We start from the raw sequence: 23,931 nt of genomic DNA, 5'->3' as shown, positions 1-23,931 counted from the left end.
ACCATATGCATGGTTCTCACATTACTGGCATGGGGACATTACAAAACAACTTTATAAACAGCATGTAACTCACCGGCTGGTTGTAGGCTCGCGCATGTGAAAGCCCAAAAGAGTCGATGGAGAATAATCCCATATACAAAACAATTATATTCTCTAGAAAAACTGCGTTCAAGTATTTAAAACATTACAAGAATATTACTGGGCAAGTATTGTTGTAATGTTTTAAATACTTGAACGCAGTTTTTCTAGAGAAGATAATTGTTTTGTATATGGGATTATTCTCCATCGACTCTTCTGGGCTTTCACATGCGCGAGCCTACAACCAGCCGGTGAGTGACATGCTGTTTATAAAGTTGTTTTGTAACGTCCCCATGCCAGTAATGTGAGAACCATGCATATGGTTTTGATGGTAAGGCTTGTGACTTTATTGTCGGATGGGTTATAAAGTGGTGTGACGTTTCTGCAGTGTGCAAGTTGTTGTTTTACGTGGAAGGGTTAGCGCTTGCCCCTTAGCCACCACGTATTAGCCTCGCATGACATGCTGTGCGGACAGAGCGATCTTCACACAGGGAGCGCAGATACGCACCTCTCTGTGTCATACTATCATTATTTGACAACCTCTAGCAATGGAAACACGCTTCAAATGCCCCGGAGTTCCCCTTTAATGTGGCGCACCTGAGTGAGGGGATTATGTGTTGTTTTGCATTACAAGGTGCTCACAGCCCCATTTGTTTGTAATATAAACAGTAAAGTTTTCAATTTTCAAAAGCTGACTTAATATTCTGTTTTGGTTTACAAATAGAGATTTCTTTTCTTAAACATAAATTAACATTAAACCTGACAAAAAGATTCCACCAAATTTGTAATCTTCCAATGAATGAATAAATTTTAATGAAACTAATCAATATTTTAGTCAAATAATAAGTCTGAAACAAAATTTATAAAGACCTCTTCTCCAATTAACATTTGCATGATAAATCCTGTGTTATATGCAAAACTTGTTCTTGTTTCACTTTGGGGAACATGAGAATAATGCAACAGCCACCGTTTGAAGAGCAGCGCAAATGACTGTTCAACACTCCAATCAGTGAAATGACGATTACTGCTCTTTCCGAGTCCGACAGTTTGTCCAAACCATAAAACTGGCTCACTGGACTGCATTTGTCTCACTTTGTTCAATAGTAGAAACATTGGGAAAGAAAAAAAATAGCTTACCAACTCAAGCAAATATTTAACTAAATCATTTGCATGATTTCATACACTGACAAATAACCAACATGCAACATTAACATACCTAGACCTGGTTAAACTGGCATTGGTGTAGTAGCCATTACATCTGATACATTATGTCAACATCTTTACTTAGATGAGCCAAAAACAGTTTTAAAGAAAATTTCTCCCATTTGATTCTTCTTTTTACAGTCTGACAGAAATGATGGGTTCCTCATAGATGATAACAATAAAAGTGCCTGGTTGCCAATTACAGAGGGTGAATCAACTAATTCACTGGCTCATCTTAACCTGCTCTCCCCATTTAGATCCCTACAGCTTTATCACAGCAACCTACATAGATGGATTGAAACACAAATTTATTAACTTAAAACAATAGTCCTGACAGTCTGTCCTGAATATCTGAGATAAGAAACATATCTGATTTGCCTGCAGTATAAACAAATCTTTACTTGCTGGCAGCTATCTAACAAGCCTCAGCAGTTAGGTCGTGTTACGATCAGTTTGGACTTGTTCTTAAGCTGTACTGACTGATCACACTAGAAATCAGGAGTGGCAAATGAATGCCACAATACAGCAGAGTGAAAAATAAGTAAAAAGTGCCATAAATAACTTGGCAACTAATGAAAGCAAGCTAAAAAGAGGAGGACAGTGCTTGACTTCTCACCTTCATACAGAAGGACAAATGTGGTATGATGAAGGTGTGAATGTTGGATAGTTTTGTTTAGTTTTTTTCATAGGAGAAGTTTCAGGTTTCATTACAACAAACATGCCATGACAGGAAAAGCACACATTTTTGTTGCATTGTACTGTAATTGAGTGTTGGTTTCTACTACTGTTGGTTATCTATTGTAACTTTTTTTTAAAAGAATGAAAGAAAAGTTTTATTCCTGTTTGCCTCCCAGCTGGCACATATCTACCAGCACGTGTGTGTCATTCTTATCATCTGAACTTGAACTTGGCAACAAACAGGAAACAGGAAATGTTTCTTGTCATGTATACAACAGATACCAATCTCAGTTCAAGTCTCATAGCCACTTGTTCTGTTTTGAATATTTTTCCCACATACAGAACAAAGACCCTTTACCCCCCCCCCAAAAAAAAAAGAAGAATTTCATCCCTACACACTGGAAATATGTGTAAAAGCCCAGTGAAGTAGAATTTTTTTTGCAATTTTGTTCAATTTTGCATCCGTCCAGTCTCTGTGCTATGTCCTGTTTGTGTGCCCAGCCCACCACCATGCTCCTCAATGTAACCTTCAGCTTGAGTATATTCACGCAGGCAGCCAAACCCGAGGCAGATTGTTTCTCATTAACCTGTGTTTGAATAATTCTCAATATCACCCTGACTCAGGAGGGCATGTTTTTTATCCGAGCAAATATATCAGACCAGTTCTGACATCAAGCGTATTTAGGTATGTTTCCACTTTAGAATAAATTAACCAGACATGAGCAGTGCCAGTGGATGAGATTAAGTGTTTAACAGGATACTGACTTTCTCTTGTAATCCTGTCCTTATTAGGTCAAGGAAACTGTGCTCACTAGACCATTGTGCTATCTAATTTGAAGTTAAGAATGTAGCGAAAGTTTCTTTGGTTTAATGTTTCTGGGAAATGATGAGGGTAATGAACTGAAGACTGGTTGAAAAAGGAGGAAGCAAAGCCATGAGAATAAAGGGGAGAAATTCAAGTATTTTACTGTGATGACTGCATACAGCTGATATCATGGAGGCAATGGCAGAGTTACTCTTCATGCTGATTTCTATTTTTCTCACACATAGCATACAGAGAACCGGATAATTGACTTTGCTGGCTGGTTCGATTCTGTTTAACTAGTTTCTGTAACTCACTGCAATCTCTCAATGAGAATCAGCCTCTCTGAAATGATAAATTATTTATTAATAAATAATTAAGAAAAAAGTGGTGGCCTGGCTGATTGGCATCCTCACCCCTCACGCTGATACCAGGAAGACTAAATTGTATCATCCTCATTCACATCTAAAAAAAAAATTGTGTTGGAATAGTGCACTTTCACTCATTTTGAATATAGTTTTCTTACATCTGAAGCATATTCGAAAGCTAGTGTTTACAGAAATCTTGATACAATTGAATACTCCTCCTTAATCTCCAATTTTTTTCTTCAATACCACAGTTTGAATCTGACTCCTTTCATCTCCAGTCACATGCATTAGATCTCCCATGATGCATCGTTGCCTCCAACAACAAGAAAGGATGGATTGTTTCAATTCTTGGCTCTCCCTTCCTTCCAGATGTAACACACTGCTGCTTCCTTTCTCTTTTCGTTGCTGTCAGTTTTCCCCCTGTTTTGGGTCCTCCAGTCTGAGTCTCCTCCTTCCCGCCTCCTCTTCTCTGAGCTCCTCTTTTATTCATTCAACCTTTGGTCGCTCTCTCTGTCACTACTCTGTTGTCACATCTCTCTTCTCTCTGTGAGCGGTCCTTTCATGTGTCCTTTTAAATCTTCCTTTGCCCTGTGCTTCATTTATCTCTCTACCTCTAACATAATTATGTAGAATATCAACAGTTAGAAGTCTGACAAGTTACAACCTTGAGCTGCCACCGCTCTAAAACCTCCACATTTCTTCCTTTTATTTGATTTTCATCAACCCAGGAGTTGTTTGAGTTGGCAAGTTGCCATGTGGTCTCACGTAAAACCGTCATTTTGAAATCACTTTCTCGAATGCAACCACAACCATTAACGTTTTGTTTTTCTTTCATTATTTTCTTTCATTATTATTATAAACCACTCCTATTACTGAAATAATTAAAACACATGTACATAAGTGAGTCAAACCCCTGGAAGGTCTTTTGTCTTATCTTGAAACAAATCTTAAGGAGGACTAAATTACATTTAGAGTAGTTGCGCTTAAACCCACTTGTGTGCGAGAGTCACACAGAAAATGATTTAGTGAGCCAGTTAACGTGTTGCATCCTGCCATTCTGACTCTCATATTTCTTATTTCCTTGTCTTTCTCTCCCACTCTTTCTTTTATATAGAGCTGCTGAATATGTAGTAATAGTACTATGCAGGTTTAGACATGCTAGTTTACACAATGTGCAGTAGATCCCTTCTCCATGTAAGGGATTTACTACTCTTCTTTAGTGCTTTGTCTGAACAGTAAATATACATACATTTTATTTTACAATATCACTCTCTTTCTCAGTTTTACACCAGCTCGGTCCCTTAATGGGACCTTTATGTTTTCACTTTCTATTTTTTCTGTTCTTTCCATTTGCCTGTTATGTCTTTCTGTCACGGGTGAAGGCGGTAGCGAGGAAGGAGGACCTAGGTGCAGACACCAAGTGAGAGCCAGGAGGCAGAATGAAAGGTAACTTGCTTAGTATCAAACAAAAGACGCGGCAGAGCCGGAACTACAAAAACTAACCAGAGAAAACAAAATCACAACACCAAGAAAACTTCAACAGACTGACTAGTAGACACTAGGAATGGTACAAGGGTAAGTAACTGTGAGGATCTGGCAACTGCTGTGAACAAACGGGGAGACTAAATACCGTGGTGAGAGTGATTGGTGAGGATGAGTGAATACAGGTGTAGGGAGTGGAGCTGATGACTGGCCGGAGGGAACTGAAGAAGTGTGGAAGTGACAGAACTGAGACCACACAGAAAAAAACACAAAAGACACAGATCGTGACACTTTCATCACATAGCTTCATGGATTTAGCGATCCGTGAATCAAAACTATTTTAATTGTGGTTCACAGACAGGACAGTATGTTCAAGCTTTAAGTTTCTGTCATATATATTCAGATGGTGCCACTGATTTATTTGTAATCTTATCTCACGTAAGATATTTCAACAAAGCAAATATATACTCAGAAATATGAGCACACTTTTTGCTACTTTCTGCCTTACAATGTGCAATCATTTACTTTTTTTCTGCCTGGTGAGAATGGAAGTTAGAAAGGGAATATTTGGTTAGAATCTTGTTTAGTTACATGAGGAAACTAATAGCACACAGCTCAATGTGGGTGTTTCCTCGAAGCATTTTAAAGTATATCCTGTACATATAAACAAGCTCCATCATCTGTGTGGGTCAGCAATAGCTCTGCTATATGGTTACATGAGGATATTTACACGGAAGTGCACCATTAGCCCCTTTTACTCCCACTGATAGTGAAGTATCTCAGGATGTTTGTGTCCAGCAACAAATTATGGAGTAACAGACAACCCTCTTCTTTATACAGCCTCAGTCTGAAATCCTCTCCACTTTTTTCCATTATGGCAGCCTCAAGTCTTTTTTGGAAGTGATTCTACAAGCCACTTTACTTTGAGGTTTCTCCCAATGTTCTTGGCCCAACCTCTAAAACTCCACCAGCCTGGATGGAGAGCATCAGTGCACAGCCATTCTCAGGCCTCTCCACAGATGCTGGACTGCTTTCAGGTCCACTGTCTTGGCTGGTGACTCCAAAGGCCAGATGCATAAAACTGTGTGTGGTTTAATGACTACATCTGTGTTTACACCCAAGAGTAGACACTCTTTTCAGCAGATTGATGAAGCTGTGTGCGCATGTTGCTCTCTTTTACATGTCTAAGTCCTTTTGAAAATATAAGCACATATGCCATCCTGATTTCCACTTCTATTTTTAGCCATAAATGTATGGAGACACTCCCCAAATTAGTCATTTGTATCAGAAAACACTGGAACTAAACTCCATCAAAGTCCATCAGCTCACATCAGAGCTTCAGGCAGACAACACTGGCAACCCTTGCTTTATCTGCAATAGATGATTGCATAGACTACACAGTGTATACAATTGGCAGCTTTGAATATGAGCGAGTGGCCATGACTTGTGGAGTTCCCCAGGAGAAGCAGCATTTAGCTGTTATGCTGCAAACAAGTGGAACAAACTGCCAGTGGAGATTAAACTTTCACCAAATGTAGACATTTTTAAATCCAGTTTAAAAAATTTTTTTTATCATGTGTCTATGCATGAAACATGCACGGTATCTTTGAACTTATCTAGATTGTTGCTTGTTTTTAATTCATTTTAATTATTTCATTTGTTTCTCTTTATATTCTTTGATGTATTTTTAATGCTTCTTACACTCCCCGCTGCAATGCTTTTATTTTATGTACAACACTTTGATGAAGTGTTTTGTACATGAAATGTGCTATACAAATAAATTTGACTTTGACTTTGACTGTACAGCCTTGCACTGAAATATGCCAGAGGGAGAAACAGATGGTGCATGATATCCAAGCTGTTTTCTTTAGCAGTCTTTGGAAGCCTAGAGCAGTGTATAGGCCAATCTTGTGCGGTAAAGTCAGAACAGCTTCAATATACTCAATATCTTTTTCAAGCAGCAGTAACTGGTTTTCCTCACTCATCCTTACTCATGTTCATGACGAATAGCTGAAGTAATGTAAAGCACCTATTATTAAAAAAGAGTATATTGTAAAACTAATAAGAAACTAAATTACATAAATAATATAATTTTATACAATTTTAGGGAAATTCTCTATTTTTTCTGTGGGATTTTGCCACCTTTTTCTTCACTTCCCATTAAGTATAAAAATTGCTCAGAGAACATCTGTAAGCATGGTCTGAGGGTGTGCACATTCTTATTGCGCATATATTTTTCCCAAAACTTCTGTGTTTGTGTGTTTAACATTGTTGTCTTTTTGAAATATAAAACTTCGCCCAAGTCAATAATCCAGGTCAATCTGAAAAAGTATTTTTTTACCTGATCGTTCTATATTTTTCTGATTCTATCTTTGCCTCCATTTTGACTAATCAGCCATTGTTTGAGTCAAACAATGTGGCTTTCATTAGATCTAAGGGTTTTTCTTTTCGTAATCTGACAGTCATCCAGTTGCTTTGACAAATTCCCTGAAGTTCTGTTTGGTCACTCTGGCCTCATTTGTGGAGTGTTTCACCGATGGTTGTTTAAGGTTCTTGATCAACACAAAGAAACCCAGGATCTCACTCACTATAGTATGAAATAGATGCAGAGATGAGTAAATAAGTTGTTTGTTGCACGTCTGACCAATCCCGTAATCCCTGATTGCTCTGCATGACTCAGCAGGCATAATTAATTTCATAGTTTGGATAATATTGGAGGCTTCTGTGCTTTTGGGCACTTTCACTACAGCAGGAATTTTGTCATATTCTTTTATAGATCTGAGCCCTAGAAGGTGCTCCTTCTTGATCACGTCCAATAAATTTATCTAAGCACAAGTGAACTTAAGTCGAGTCTAAAAACAACTCAAGGATTATTTAACTGAAAATTAAGATGAACGAAAGCTTAACTGAATGCGATTTAACAAAAATTCAAAACACATAAGTAGACGGAATTGTTCTGTGTTTTATTTTTCAAAATTTACAAAACCACAAATCAAAATCCACACAGAAATGTGAGCAATATGGATATAAAACTTCGATTACATGATGCTCAAAAACTTCCGTGGTCTTCTTCAACACAGTAGCCTCTATGAACCATCTGAAATATTTATATGATAAATGTATGCATAACTATTTTCCTCATTCCCAAAACTCCCAGGACATTTATCGGTACTGTACAAAGTCTGTTTTAAACAGGGTAAAGGGGTTCTTCTGTATGCTGATCCCTCTGCTTGTTGTGATTTCTAATACTGTTGCAGAATCTGTGCTCTTTCCCTCGTGGCTGCCAGAGTTTGGTATATTTTACAAGCTGTATGCAATAATCTAATTAAGTAATGGATGTTTTATGGCATTAGAAAGCTCTAGTGTTGTTTGAAGATGCTCTTTACAAGCAAATAATAGTGCATTCAACAAACATTAGTTAATTTACCCCACTGCTCCCATCCCACAAAATAATGAGTGAGGTCAAGCACATTAGCAGTGAGAAACAGAACCTCACTTCAAGCAAGAAGCAATTCCTGCCTTAATACCAGTCGTAATTTGATTTTTCAATTCATCCATTTGACAAAATGTATCCCTATGTTGAGTCAGAAAAAAAACATCACACAGCATGAGGCATAAATGCTTTCACAAATATGTATCAAAATTTACTTCCCAAATCTACCCAAACATGGTCTTACCTTAATTGAATTTACTCCAGCAGCTTGCTCCATTAGAGCGTTCACTTAAGCAACTTATTCTCATCTCCTGGGAGCAACATTTACCACCTACCACCACAAATGGCTCTGGGCTTTTTGAAACTGGAGGAAATGAGATTTTAAAAGGGCATCCCAAGCATGGCCCCAGCATCTATACATGACACATACGCTTTTCTAAAACATATTTCCTATTCTTCAGATACAACATAAACTTAACATTCTTAATCTTTGTACAAATACAGTAATTGGTGAGATGATTGCATTGAAAAGTCGTTCATATTCTATCAGGTTCTGCTCACTCTCGTTCATGTCAAGTCCAACTTGTCCAATAACATAAATGTGTGTTATAACTTATTTGTGTTCTTTTTTGACCCTCTTAAAGGAGACAATTTCCTGAGTTTTTACTGACATATTTGTGAATTGTTTTGGTCAAAATATTCTGTCCTATAGCTTGAAGTGAACCATGAAAATATAAGTTTTGACATACAATCAGTAGCCCTTAAAGCATGTTATTTCTATATATCAGAGCATACAGTACCTAGCCTAACAATAGTAGACACATAAAAAATGCTCAACTAGCCATTTGATTCTCAAATATATTCGTCATCCCCAGATCAACAGTTAGTACTGAGCACAATATAGTTGGGAGTCAAGTGTTCAACTAGCCCGGGTTAGTAAAACATCAATTCAAAGATTGGAAAGCTGAAGTAATGCACAAACAAGCTGTCAGGTTAACACAGCATTTAAAAATACCCCTTCACATATCGACCGCGTAAACCCTGAGCCTCTCCGTCAGTCTATTTCTTTGTGTCTGTTTCTACTTGTAAGTTTATAGCAGCTGTGTTAAAGGGATAATCCGGAGTAAAATGCACTTTAGATCAATTTACGGGATGATTGGGAGTACATACGTTGAGTTGACATCAAAATCATGTCATTCGGATGTGTTTTGAGAATTTCGATTTGACCGTTTTTAGCCAGAAGTCGTTAGCCTGGAAGTGAGAGGGGCATATCGTATCGCAGCTACAAAACGCTATTTTTATACCTCTTCTACAGCTCCAAACAACATAACACTTACGTGGTAGTGAGTAGAGGGTCCCTAAAGCCAAACCGAAGTGTCCCGAGGTCTTCATGTGGTCGGATATAGAGTCCAGAATGAATTTAATCAAGCCAGTACCTGCTCTCAATCAGAGCCTCTTCCGTCAACAGGACGCTACCTCACGCGAGACATCATGTCACGTGACATTTCAAAATTCCAACCTGTTAGTAAGCTAGGCTTTGCTGTTGCATACAACTTCATTTCACTTTCGAAAGAAATACTGGACTATGTTTGTAAAAAAAACGGCAACGAAATTGTGAATTTCCAGAGCGTGTTACTCCACACTCGGCAATCAACTCCTACGGACTCACGTGACGTGATGTCTCGCGTGAGATAGCCTCCTGTTGACGGAAGAGGCTCTGATTGAGAGCAGGTACTTACTTGATTAAATTCATTCTGGACTCTATATCCGACCACATGAAGACCTCGGGACCCTTCGGTTTGGCTTTAGAGACCCTCTACTCACTACCACGTAAGTGTTATGTTGTTTGGAGCTGTAGAAGAGGTATAAAAATAGCGTTTTGTAGCGGCGAAACGATATGCCCCTCTCACTTCCAGGCTAACGACTTTTGGCTAAAAATGGTCAAATCGAAATTCTCAAAACACATCCGAATGACATGATTTTGATGTCAACTCAACGTATGTACTCCCAATCATCCCGTAAATTGATCTAAAGTGCATTTTCCTCCGGATTATCCGTTTAAGAATAGTCGCTTATATGGGTGACATTCAAACAAAGTTTGCTTTTGTGAAGGCAGAGAGTGGAGCATTCAGTGTTAAAACGGAAATCAGAATTTTCTATCTTTTAAATGTAAAAAAAAAAAGCCCCAGGCGTCAGATATCCCCATCTGCATATCATTAGTATCATTAGCCTATTTCTTCCTTGGGATAAGTAAAGAATTGACTGCCAATGAAAATTTGCTGTGAACAACAGGGTTAAAAGTTGACTTTTTCATAATATGTCCCCTTTAATAATTAAGGGTTGACTTGGTGACATAAACATCGGCGACATGGTCTGTTTGTTGAAATTCCTGAAGGATTTCATGTGGATTTATAAGGATTAGGTGATCGAGGAAGAATGTTGCGGGAAAATAAAGAAGCAAAGAAAAAAAAAGGCTTAAAAAGTGCCAGTCAATATGTGATTCCTAGACTAATTAAATGTAATTAGTGTTGGCCGATAACTGCAACATATTTACAGATTCATCTCTCTTCTTCTTAAACGTGCTGTTTTGAAAACATAGGATCCTGGTGAGAAACTGCACAAGTATTTGTATTTTTAATTCAGTCACCAAATAAGGCTACAATAAATATTAAGGCAAAACAACAAAAGAAAATAAATAACTACATTATTATGCCACGTTTCACCAGTAGCTTTCCCCAAATGCCTTTGCCCCATCGATCAGTTAACTCAGCCTTTTGGGAAACAGTTATCAATTGTATTTGCATCACAGTCTCCTTACAAAAATGCTCAATTATCAGCCTTCACAGTAAAAGGCTTGGCCTGCAGAATGCTGGTCTGGCACTACATTACTGTGGTTTTCCACAGAGCAGACAAACTGACCTTCTCTCTACTTGATAGAAAACCTTTGTGACATTCATCTGAATTGATAAGATTAGCGAAAAGTCTGTTTTTTCAATGTGGAGCAGCAAAAGTAAATTATATCTTGCCATTTGGTTAAGACAGGTGGTGGATCTGTGAAACACAGATAGTGACTGGAAAATGGAGAGAGAAGGGAGATTAAAGAAGAAGATATTGTGGGGTTTAGGCCACATGTAGAGTTGGTCATAAGGTTTGGCCTGTTGATCACAGCTGCGGTCTAAGGGGCCCTGGGGAGCATCTGACCTTTGTATGTGTGTGTGTGTGTGTGTGTGTGTGTGTCTGAACTGTTTACAAAAAAATAAAGGGTGCATCTGACTTTACTGACCTTTCTTTTAAGGTCCATTTAATATGAATGTGGGGCAATGTTATCAGATGAGCCGCAGAGCATGCCGGTGAAAACAACTTAAAGGCACTGTAATGACTTGTTTACAAGAAAAACAGTGAATTCGCACAGTAATCAGATCTAATTATGTCTGCACAAATTCATAATTGTGCACATTTTTGCAGATTTTATTTAAAAGGAAAAATTGAAATATCACGTCGACATAAGAATTCAGACCTCTTCATTTCAAATTCAAATTGTTGCTCTATTTTTTTTCCTTATCTCTTGACCAAGCCATGTAGTAGAAGGAACTGCCTGCAGAGCTCAAAGTCCTGATTTAGGGGCAGTTCCGGGTAAAGCTAGAAAAAGTTTCTGCTCCAGTTTCTGCTTTTGTTCCTGAAACCAAAGCACCCCCCCATAAATCCGCAGTGAAAGGAGTTTTAATTATCCAGGACTCTTCCCGAAGCTGGATAATCAGCTAAAAGGGATTTCATAAGAGAGGTGAGCAGAGCTTGATGATCACTTTGGCTGAGCTCAGTCATCCTGTGTGAGGATGGAAAAAGTCTGTACCAAAAAAACGTAATTGCATTCCACAAGAAAAGAGTGAAAACATTTAGAGCTAGAGCAACTGTAAGATCAAGATAACATTTGCAGGACTGATGAAAAGCAGTTAATTATAATGTTTATGTTTATGCATTCAGCAGACGCTTTTATCCAAAGCGACTTACAAATGAAAAGTTTAACATTACAGCTAACATCAAAGCTAACAATAACAATAAGCTACACAGAAGGAACCGTCATAATACTTTATGATAATATTGTCATGCCCAGAAGAGTCCTTGTGGTGCTCATCATCTGGCCAATATCACACCAACAGAGAAGCATTGCATTGGCAGCATCATAAGGATAACGAAATTGGTCAGGTGAAGGTACCAAAGTAGAGAGATATTCATCTATTAGCTGTACACACTTTTATCTTGTAGTGTGTCAGCTGTTATAACAAATCATAGACAGTTGGCTAGTCCATTACAGACAAAAAGACAGACAACTGTACACACACAATCGCCTCTGACAGGAGGCCAAAGCCATTAAAAAAAAAAGTCCACACGGAAAGGCCACAATCAAACACTGTGGCATGTTTGGACTTAAAACCTTCTTACTTTTGAGGTGGTCTGAGGTGTCTGTCCATGTGTATACAGTCAGTAATTACATTAAAAAAGCATTTGTCCTCTAGTGGTCATGATAGCAAAGACACGTGAAGGAAACAATGCGGAGTCCATAACTGTCATGTTGGAAAATGTATATTTACCGTGATTATTTCTAACCCTAACCAAGTTATTTTATTGTATAAACCCAACCAGGAAGTGACAAAAGTCATGTGATAGAGGGAATATGCGTTTTTCTGGATCATACGTCACACAAATGCCCATGGTTGAAAGGCAAAGTGCTAAACTGCTCCATCGGGTCACACCTCCTTGCTTTTTATGAAAACTTTCTTGTTTGTATTCGAAGGACTTGAGAATAACGTCTGTTCTGAAGTGAAAACCTAGCCTGGGAATTCCCATGCTGCTTTGCGGTCGATTTCATTCTCACTGCAAAGTCAGCCTGGAAACCACCGCCCTTATTTTTTCCTGAGTTTGGGAACCAATCACAGAACGGGGGGGGGGGGGGGGGGGGGGGCAGCAAGACAATGACGACGTCTATGCGCTACACCGAAGCTTGTAGAGTGTTAATCCAACATGGCAGCGGACACAACGTTACCCTTCGATGCAGCCTTAGAAAGTGTTTCGGAGTAGATTCACCCTAGGGTCATTTGAACCGTGACATCCAGCCAAGTAGCCCACCCGAAGTTTTTCCGATATTGGCTGAACATCAGTTGAGTTACTGAGTTATCCCGAATAGCTTAGTACAAGCGCTAACGGACCCTGGCAGTATCTCCAAAATTACCACACTAAAATCACATGCCATGACACCAAACTTCTACAGTAGTACAAATATGGTCTGTACTCACAAAACGATCAAGGGCGTAACTTTGGGTCTACCATTGGGGGGGTTAAACTCGCAGCATATTTATTTATTTATTTAGTTAATCATTTTCTTGCTCGCTAATTTGCCATTCCTGTGTTAGAAATACATTGTGATACTTTTACTGATTTAGGCTTCTTAACGTAAATGCAGCTGTTCACTTCACTATTTATGCCATAACGACACAGTAGTTAAATTCAGTGTTTAAGCACTAGCCAACATTGGCAGATGACAAGAACTTAAAGATTAATCAATTTCATCACTGTGTTGGCACCTACATGCAGCAAATGTATTATGCACAATGCAACTCTCGATACATCACACAATACAGGGTGGCACACTGGAGTGCAGCTTGCACCTTTATTCGGAACTGATTTCACATATTGCCCACTTACTATCACATTAAGATTGCTATAAATTTATAATAATATTATTAAAGGAGTCAGACCTGTTACTGATGGTGAACTTGTCTTTAATGTCGGGTGTGTTTCCAGAGCCACTAAAAAAAGCTGTAATCAAACCTCTGCTGAAAAAGGACAATCTTGACAAGACACAAATGAACAACTACAGGCCTATCTCAAATCTCCCATTTTTAAGTAAGATCATTGAAAAAGCGGTTTTTCAACCACTTAATTACTTTTTAAAACAAAACAACTGCTATGACACCTTCCAGTCAACTTTTAGACAGAACCACAGCACTGAGACTGCTCTGACAAAGAGTTTAACAACATATGTCTGAATACAGACGGTGGAAAAATGTCAGTCTTAGTTCTACTAGATCTCAGTGCTGCATTTGATACAGTTGACCACAATATATTACTGAAATGACTGGAAAACTGGGCGGGTTGAACAAATTTCACGGAAAAACATATGTTTTGACTGTTAAGCCCGGTGAAGATTTAACACATTAGCAGTCATTCCAGTTGTCAACGCCGCTTAAAAAGGTGATTTTCTCCTCTTCTAGCATTATCCTGACAGGAGAACCATGCCAACTTTGGATGCAGTTATCTTAGCGATAGCAATAGCCTCAATATACATATCGTTGGAAAGCTTAGTTTATGGCCGTTCATGTGAGCACAATAACTTAGTTTTGTAAATTTTACCAAAGCGACTGTTTTCGCCTTGCAGGATCACATATAAGGAACACATGAGGTGAACGTCTTGGTATGTGCAAGACAACATTCAAGATTTTTGCACTAGCTCTGTGAACTTTCTGAGCAGCCGTCACAGCCCTTTTCCATCAATTTAACTCTCGTTAATCCACCTCTTAGAACAACAAACCCCAAAAAAGTGTGACTGTTTTGGAGCAAACAGCAACTTAAGATACAGTTCAGTGACATTGGTTCCACACAGTGATCCCTGGCACCCTCTGGCACCACTCACCAGGTCCAGCGGCTGAGCATAAACAAACTTTCGGTAGAGAAATTGGGTTGGGTAATACCAAGTAGTCGGTTTGGGGGGGGGGGGGTTTACATTAGAGATTATTTAAAACATGATACTATCTTGAAATGAAATGAATGAATAAAGAAAACAAACAAAAGTTATTCATTCAGAATTTTATGATGATTTGATTTGATGATATTGGGGGGGTTATATTAGCTGGATCTGATTTTTGAGGGGGTCATGACCCCCGTAACCCCCGTGCAAATTACGCGCATGAAAACGATGCATTTGGAAGTTTGTACATAGTCCAGGAGTTTATTATTATCAACACAAGCCTAATAGCTTCTCTGCTGCTAAAGCTGCGTCGACGTCACTTCCTTGATCTGGGAGCTTCAATGTAAGATGAGGGTTGATCTACTACTGTAGACAACAAAGCAAGGCTGCTCAATTTCTCCATTGATAAAATAAATTCACAACTCTACAACATAAAAATTCATGTAGAATATAGCATATACTTTGTTGTCTACAGTAGTAGATCGACCCTCATCTCTTCACTTGTTGCAAAAATACAAAGATCCACGGTTAGTATAAAAAAAGCTTGAAAGCCGTAGCTTTTAGTTAAATGTTAGCATCATAAAAAGTGAATACTTAGAGACACTCTTGTAGAATAAATTCACAGATCACCCATAAAATGAAAGCCGTGAGAATTATTATAAGTTGTGCAGTGTTGTGAAAAAACAGGGTTAACAACATATGTTTATATTCATGTGGATTATGATTGTTAGACCTGCATCAGTTTTGTATTTTCAACTATCTTTCAAATGTTATACTGTAACTACCAGCTTCCAAAGCCTGAATACAATATGTCTTCCTGACTAATGAGACCTGCCTCTCCAACAACTTCACACACAACATTAACATTTTTGATCGTGATCTGTTTGATGCTTAGTTTATTTTCTACGTGATCCGTGCAGCATCATTACATCAGGGGTCCCACAGGAAGAGAGTCAAGCAGGCTATCAAGTACACTGTTGCTGGAAATGTACTTAAATCTCTACCAGACCCTTAACATGGAGGTCCAGCAGTGATGGGTGTTTAGGCTAGAAACACAGCAGAGTTAGAAAACACAAACTGCTGACACTTACAATATTTATGCAACTCTCTGTTAAATTCAAGTCACCATCACTCCTTTGGTCTGCAGGGAAGAGTTGGGTATGTGATGGTAAGCATGAATGGAAGGCAAAGTGTGAAAAACATAAAAGAGGGACTGGAGAAGTAAGCTTAACGGTGCAGTGATGCACCGTGACAGAAGAGAAGAGTCAAATGGAGAATTCATTATTTTCCAGCCAAGACTGTGGGAAAGCTGATAAGAGAGATCAAAACCAGCCGAGATGTTCATCAGAATCATGTGTGCATTGCTCTTGTTACGGGCATGTGATGAGCCTGGAATTGGATAAAGTGGTTAAAAGGAGCCCTTATAAATTGTATAGGAAAAAAAGATACTCATAAAATGGGCATGAGGACAGACAAAGGTACGAGGAGAACAAAGAAGTAAAATTGGGGTACATGCGCTGCAGCTCAGCAGATATAAAGGACTTGAAAGCAAAGTGGAAAATTGTTTTCTCACAAATCCGTTAATTTGTCAAATTAGATTTTCCCACTGAGACAGACGTTAAAGTTAGTATGCTAATCCGCTTTGGAGCCTGATTTTCTTTTCTTGGTGTTGCAGAGACTCAGCTTCATCACAGTTAATGGAACGAGCAGGAAATGTTGTTAAATGTTGTTATATGGGTTGTCAGAAGGGCCAACAAAGGGAGATGTAAAGAAATACAGGTTATACACTGAACATCAATCACAGGTTATCAGTTTATAGACGACGAGAAAAAGTTCACTGTTACCGTCGAGAAATACCAGCAAGCCATTGTTATGAATGTGTTCTCTGTCTCACAAGTTATGACCTGTTTTCATGTGCTTGCAGGGATGTCACGCTTTGTACACTCTTTTTGCTTTTTCACACTTTTGACCAAATGGAGCACTGGATAGGAAGGTTTGTAAAGGAAATCAGTGGTCCATAAGCTACACTCAGTGAAGCCAAGGGAACTGCAGATGGTAATTTCAACTTTGCCCTTATCTAACTTCACACCTGGAAGCATGTGCAGGGCAGTGCTGCTCCCTCTGACATGGACTGGTTCCGATGGGAACACCTGACTCACCAAAACCTGGGATAGCATGAGCACGGAAAGTCAAAGTCACACCAGCTTTAAGGTGAACTGTGGCCTTTTTTCGTAACTCATTGGAGACATTTTTGCCATTGGGTTTGTATATTTCTTCAGAAAGTGAACCGTGAAAAACGTTTACGGGGTAATAGTAAATGCAGCATTGCTAACTATGTGGTGATGGGTCAAACACATAAACACTACACCAGAACCTATTATTTAAAAAGATAAAATCAAATCTGTGAACATCAGATAAAAGCTGCCCGTTTAAACATAAACAATAGTCTTTAAAAGATTTTACAAAAACGCAAAGGAATGGAATGACAGTACAAACTGGGATTAATGGAGTGAATATACAAAAGAGGATTTACGACATGATGTTGAATAGTTTGAATTAAGGTTTGTCATTACATCCATTAATTGTTCCTATCTGCAGGAAGACTACACCCAGAAAAAAGCCCTTGACAAAATGTTGTCCTTCGGGAAGCTCCTCAGTCCATAAACCTCAAAGAGCCTTAAAACTGTTCCAAAAGTGACGATGAAGATGTCCTCAGAGATACATTTTATTTACGAATAATTCAATGTAAAGAATGCAAGTTCCATCTGCTACAACATGATCCAATGGCAACGGGATATAAAAAGCCCTTTTTGCGTTTCATTTATATGCATTTTATCCTTTTGGCATGTCATTTTATATGATTAAAATCACACACCAAAGTACAGAGCTGGATGTCATCCTCTCCCGTTCCCAAGTCTCCTCAGAGGGTACAGACTCTGCTGACCTGTTCACTGTGTCTGCATGTCACAACTTTTAATCACAGCCTCAGGAACAGTGAGAAATAGGTAAGAACAGGCTATCAACTGACAACGAGAACCGATGAAACACGTGTGGTTAGTAATATAAAAATGTAGTTACTTGAATAGACATTTTTTATGAGCCTACGTCAATTGTATTCATCTACATAGCAACTCTAAATCATATTCAAGGAGAGATTTCTGCAACCTTTGCCATGTATTTAGATTTTTTAAAAAGTCTTGAAACCAATTTTAAAAAATCCTTAACGAAACAAAGCAGCTACTGTATTAGTTTGAGGTGCACTGACCTCACCAGTGTAGGTGGTTAATACATTCAAATTAACGTTACAGAGAGCCTCCAGCCGTGCCCAATATGTCTCCTGTTCCTGTCAGCCTCTAGAGGAGAAAATGGAGGTCAGAGCCAAATGGAATAGGGCATTTGACAGGAGCTGTAATGCAGAAAACCATCTCTTATCTTTGGTCAGCCTGCCTTCAAATTTTTTTTTGACAGTGTGTCATTGAATTCTTTCTTCTAAAACATTTTGACACACATGTCAAACCTGCTCGTCATCTGTGCTGAAATCTGTTTTGAATTAAGTTTCGTTTTCAGCGCCAACTGCTGCACACTTGCTGTGTTTGCATTGCACAGAAATGGTAAACACAAGGGGCATATTATTTTTCTCTGTGTTTTGGCAGATGTTTACCCTCAGAAATCTTGAACTGGTTATGGAGAGTTCCAATGCTTTCAGTTTTGATACTGAGACACTTCAACGTGCCTTTCAACAACTTAAATGTTCGCTACTGCAACTTAATATGGGAGCTAAATAAGCTTAAATGGGAATCCATTTTAATCCAATTTAGTTCTTCTCAAATATTTTCTGTCTCTAATACTTGCCTGTAAATATTTACACTTGGTGACTTTTTGGCTCTTTCTACTGAAAAACATTCCAAGTGAAGTAATTCCGTACATCTCATGGGAATGGAGTGCTAAATTCATGGAAAATATATCATGTATAAGTGACACTTATTAGCAACCCTTCTAATTTGCGCTGCATTGCAAAATTGTGTCTTCTTCTTAAATGGAGAGAAAAACATTTGCCACCAGAGACTGTCCTTCTCCCAAATACAACCCAAACATACTTGTAGATTGTTTTTTCATGCAGGCCAAAACTGCCTATCATTACATTTGAAGAACATGCGATTTCAAGTGGTTGTAATAGCAACTGGATGTGCATTTTAAAATTTAAATGGCATCCATGAGGGTGACAGATTGTGTTGTAAAAATAACTGTATTTCAACCCTAACCATGACAGCTTTTCCAACCCAAATCTAGTGATTTTGAATTCTAGCTCTAAGGAATTATTGTTTTTGCCTAAACCTAATCGGGAGGGAATAACAGTGTTTTAGTAAAATGTTGTCATGTTATGAATTGCCAAACAAAGGCTTGAGAGTAATGTTTGTTACCATTTGGAAGTGCTCATATCAGCTGGAGGGTGGTATTTTTCAGGGCGCCATTATTGGTCGTATTCCAAGCTGTGAACAAACGACCTATCTGATCATTTCAACTGGAGGTCTTGTTGGCTCCCTTAAAGCAAGGGTGATCTGTCACAGTGAGATGACAAGATAAACAAGCCACAGCTGGTTAATACACACCCTGAAATGCAAAATATTCAGAAGATCTACTGAATCTACTGTCATTTAAGATGAAAGAGAATAAGTTTATTTGCAAAGAGTGTGTGTTTTTTTCCATTTGCTTTACATGCGGGGAAATCAGGGGATGTGAAATAGCTCCATTTCATTATGTGTAGGCCTATGTCTTGTTTTTTTATGGCTACATGAAATAAACTTCCAAACTGTACTTCGTCAGTTATATGGGCTACCAATGGACAATAATTCACATTAATTCTCTTGTATATTAATATAATCCATTAGAGTATTATCACAGCCTTGGCTCACTCCACTTGCCACTATACTAAGGTTTTCGGTCTTTGGACCGTATTAACATTTGGCTCACTCACTCCACATCTTCATCCCTTCACTATTCTCCACCATCCTCTGTCTGCGGCCTATGCCAAATGTCTGCTTTGTCCTTGGATGTGCCACACACCTTAAGGACGACAGCAAAAGACCATTTTGATGAACAAATCAGGCATTTGTTCTCATGCTTCTTCCCAGGCAACCCCATCCTTTTGCTCCAGCCTCCCCAAATCACATGCAAAAGGGGATTGCAATGATAAACTCAAAAGGATGACATAGGCTACCACGGCTTTCAGAACATTTTGGATTCACTGGGTTTTGTGATCTGATGTGTCCCGTTTTCCCCTAAATGTCAAAGTGAAACTAACATTTCTGGCATGCCACAGGTCTCTCTTGTAAATGAGACCCTGGGTCTCAATGAGATTTTACCTGTATAAAATAAAGGTTAATAAAAACTAAAAATGTTATTACTGTCTTATATGTTCATATCTTACATTTTTTAAACCGTAAATAAACAGCATTGCAAGCTCAAGCGAGTCTCGAATCGATTATGAACGAGAACAAACTTGTTAAAAACGTGCGCGCAGACATCTCTGGAACAATAATGCGCGCGGGCAGGGGGAGGAGTGCGGAACAGAAACGGCGCGTTTGTGCACGGGAAGCAGCTCCCTGGATTTGTGAGTGCGCACCTCCCCTCTCGCTTCACGGAGACAGTTTGCAATTCCTGCTCTTCGTGCCAGAGCCCGCAGCTGTCTCTGTTGCGTCCCGCCGCTGCTGCTGTGGGAAAACGTCGCTCTGCCTGACGAGCCCGTAGGAGGACTCATTTTTCTGCAGAAAAAGGATTTTGCAACTTTTAAAAGATTTCCGGCACCGTTGGGAGACTGAATGAAGGCACCTGGCTGCTGAAACGTCCCGTCCGCGTGTTATGTGAAATCTTAACAACTGTGAACGCTATAGGAATGTTGAATACAAGTCAATCTCAGCGGTAAGTGTTGTGATACGTCCATCATTCCTGACGAGCACGAATGTGTTTGTCGCACTGCATGTGGACATTCTGCTAATTATTTTCAGAGCTTGCATGTCAAGACCGTGCTTATTTGTTGTTATTTTTAACCCTAACCCTTCATATCTACCCATTGATTTTGTTTTGACTGTTTTGATACCAAACCGCTAATTGCTTAAACATGAAATATTTCCTTTCCTGCATTAACAGGACCATCCTTTGCCCCTGACACCATGACCACAGACTTGAACTTGACCTCTCTGTTGAATGTAACAGATTACGACAACCAAACAAAAGGATGTTCCCTCAAGACAGGTTTCCAGTTCTACTACCTGCCCACTGTTTACATCATGGTTTTCATCACTGGGCTGGTGGGAAACAGCGTGGCCATTTGGATGTTTGTCTTCCATATGAGACCCTGGAGCAGCATCTCTGTCTACATGTTCAACCTGGCTCTGGCTGACTTCTGCTATGTCCTCTCTTTGCCTTTCCTCATCTTCTACTACTTCAACAAAACAGACTGGATATTTGGGGATGTCCTGTGCCGACTGCAGCGTTTTATATTCCATGTGAATCTCTACGGGAGTATTCTGTTCCTGACCTGCATCAGTGTTCACAGGTACACTGGGGTGGTGCACCCGCTCAAGTCTCTGGGTCGGCTGAAGAAGAAAAACGCGGTCATTACCAGCACCTTGGTGTGGCTGGTCGTGATTATAGGCATTTCTCCAATTCTGTATTATTCCAGGACTGGTTTGAAGAATAATACAATCACCTGTTACGACACCACCACTAAGGATGAGTTACCAGGTTATTTCATTTACAGCATGACTTTGACCGTGTTTGGGTTCTGCATCCCTTTCATCATCATATTTTGTTGCTACGGCATGATAGTCAAAGCCTTGATATGCAACGACATGAACAATGCGCCTCTGCGGCAGAAATCCATCCACCTGGTTATCATAGTCCTCGCTGTCTTTGCAGTCTCCTACCTGCCTTTCCACGTGATGAAAAATCTCAACATGCGGGCCAGGCTGTACTTTCAGAGCCCTGACATGTGTGAGTTCAATAACCGCGTCTATGCCACCTACCAGGTGACGCGGGGGCTGGCCAGCCTCAACAGCTGTGTGGATCCTATTCTTTACTTCCTGGCTGGAGACACCTTCAGGAGGAAGCTGTCACGGGCCACCAAAAAGCCCTCCAGGAAAGGGGACAATGTCATTCAGTCCAAGAGTGAGGAGACGGCTCTCAACAGCCTGGCTGAGTATGTTGAGAATGGAGACCGGAGGGCGTGACTGGGCACCTCTGTGCGTCTGCTTGTGAGCCTCCAGCTTTAAAAGTAGATGGACTTGAAATAAATTAATGCACTGTGTGGACTGAGGACTGTATGTAAAATCTGTCAGATGATGGTTTGAAGAACTGTAGGATAAATACTCATTTTAACCCTGTGATTACCATCGCTTACTGGCAGCCTGTTATTGTACTGTCTTGTATTGTATTATACTCTTAATATGAGAGCCATCTCTCTTCCTTTTCCTTTTTTGTCAAGTAGTTAATGTTGTTAACACTTTGGACAAATGGAGCATTATTAGGAGCCAGGCTGGTATAAATGGGTTGTCCTGCCGGCACTAATGTCCTGTTCATCAAATTGCTCAAGCAAAGTAAGATTGAAAATGGACAGCACCTTCCCCAGCCATGGGTTTATGTTAGATCAATAACTATTTAGCAGGCGAGAGCTCGTGCTTAAGGAAATGTACCTGGGATGGCTTTTAGAGGTAAAAGTGAATGCACTGACGCTGAGGTGGCTGCATGGATGTGCCGCGCTGACACTGTAATGCACTATTAGCGGGGTCTCTCTGCTCTACCAGTCCTCATTTTTTATCTGTTCTCTCCTTGTTTCTGACAGCTCTGAGGTTTAAGTCGCTACATGCTCTGTTGCTGGTCTTTCCCTCCTTAACCTGTTACTCAACAGAAAAAAAGACAATATTTACAGTATTTTGTGTATAAGATGGTACAATTGTCTTTTTTTTTTCTTTTTTTTAGGCGTATTGTACAGGATATTGTGACGTTCCAGATTAGTTGTTTTATTAAGTGTCTGTTTCACAATTTTAGTGCATGAGTCCAGTTACAAATCCGGTATCAGTGAAATAGTGACTCACCACAGCAGGTTCTCAATACTTGTGTCTTTGCAACATTGTGAATATATTAGTCACACAGCTTCACCTGCATTGTGGCTCTATCCACACGTTGAAGATTTGTTTGTATGAGATACCTCAAAATAGATAGTGCACTATGTCCATGTTTGCTAGAAAATCATTTGTATCTGTTGTAAACATTCTGGAGAAATTGATCGTGGAGCTCTCTCCATTTATTTTGTGTAAACATTTGATGTCTGTAGCCTACTAATTCCTGTAATATGGCTGGCGATCAGTGTCAAGAAAGGAAGTAAATCTTTTGTGCAAGATGTTTGGAGCCATGTGCATCTTTGCCAACAAGTTTCTATATTTAAGATATGTCCGACATTGCATTAAGACTCACATAATTACTCACATTGATGAGTGTATTTAAAGCATTTATGTCATCTTGTTCATTCTTGCTCTGTTGAATGTGTGCATTGTTGCGAGTGAACAAGCCCTGTTGGTTTTAGAGACATTCATGCAGAGTTCTGCTCCTCTTTGTCCTCCACACTGCTCTTGGCTTTCTCTTTTAAACCATCCAGAAGGAAGTGAGCGGACGAGGAAGGAATAAAGAGTGGCACCTTTTTCTCCTGGCAAAGACTAAGACTGCCTTTGTGTCCATCACAATGGCATGGAGTTATTGATGCAGACGGCGGTGTGAAGCTGACGCCGGGAGCCCGTGGCTGCAGTGTTGTGGGCACAGGAAACCAACAAACTCTCCTCCAAGAAAAGACCCATGGCTACAAACGGCTTTTGATTTTTTTCTGGCTTTAAGGAGCAAACTGCATAGATGGCCATGGCAAATGTGTGTGCTGTCAATGTGTTTGTGTGTTAGAGAGCGTGAAGGTAATGAAGACCTAAATTCAGTCAGTGGCTGTTATTTCTGTTTGTGAAGATTGTTTCATTTTCAAAAAGCACCCACTGTGACAGTACTTGGACTATGGACGTATCTATTTGTGGAATGTATATGCTCTGTGTGCACTTTATTAGATGAAAGGGATGTTTGATTCATCAATGGCCAAAGTGCTTTTGAA

At 39.5% G+C, this 23,931-nt stretch overlaps 1 protein-coding gene across 1 annotated transcript; it reads left to right on the top strand.

Moving 5' to 3' along the window:
- Window positions 1-20,443: 20,443 nt before the first annotated feature.
- On the top strand, window positions 20,444-23,764 carry p2ry1 (purinergic receptor P2Y1). Its single transcript, XM_075473294.1, has 2 exons — window positions 20,444-20,705; window positions 20,934-23,764. The coding sequence occupies exon 2, from the start codon at window positions 20,957-20,959 to the stop codon at window positions 22,013-22,015; it is 1,059 nt and encodes a 352-aa protein (XP_075329409.1). The 5' UTR covers window positions 20,444-20,705; window positions 20,934-20,956; the 3' UTR covers window positions 22,016-23,764.
- The last annotated feature ends 167 nt before the right edge of the window (window positions 23,765-23,931 follow it).

This window comes from Odontesthes bonariensis, chromosome 9, assembly GCF_027942865.1.
Source record: "Odontesthes bonariensis isolate fOdoBon6 chromosome 9, fOdoBon6.hap1, whole genome shotgun sequence".
In the NCBI taxonomy this organism is placed as follows: domain Eukaryota; kingdom Metazoa; phylum Chordata; class Actinopteri; order Atheriniformes; family Atherinopsidae; genus Odontesthes; species Odontesthes bonariensis.
This window is presented reverse-complemented; position numbering and strand designations above follow the sequence as displayed.

Coding starts and splice junctions, on each gene's coding strand:
- p2ry1 (XM_075473294.1), top strand. CDS start 20,957: ATGACCACAGACTTGAACTTGACCTCTCTGTTGAATGTAACAGATTAC.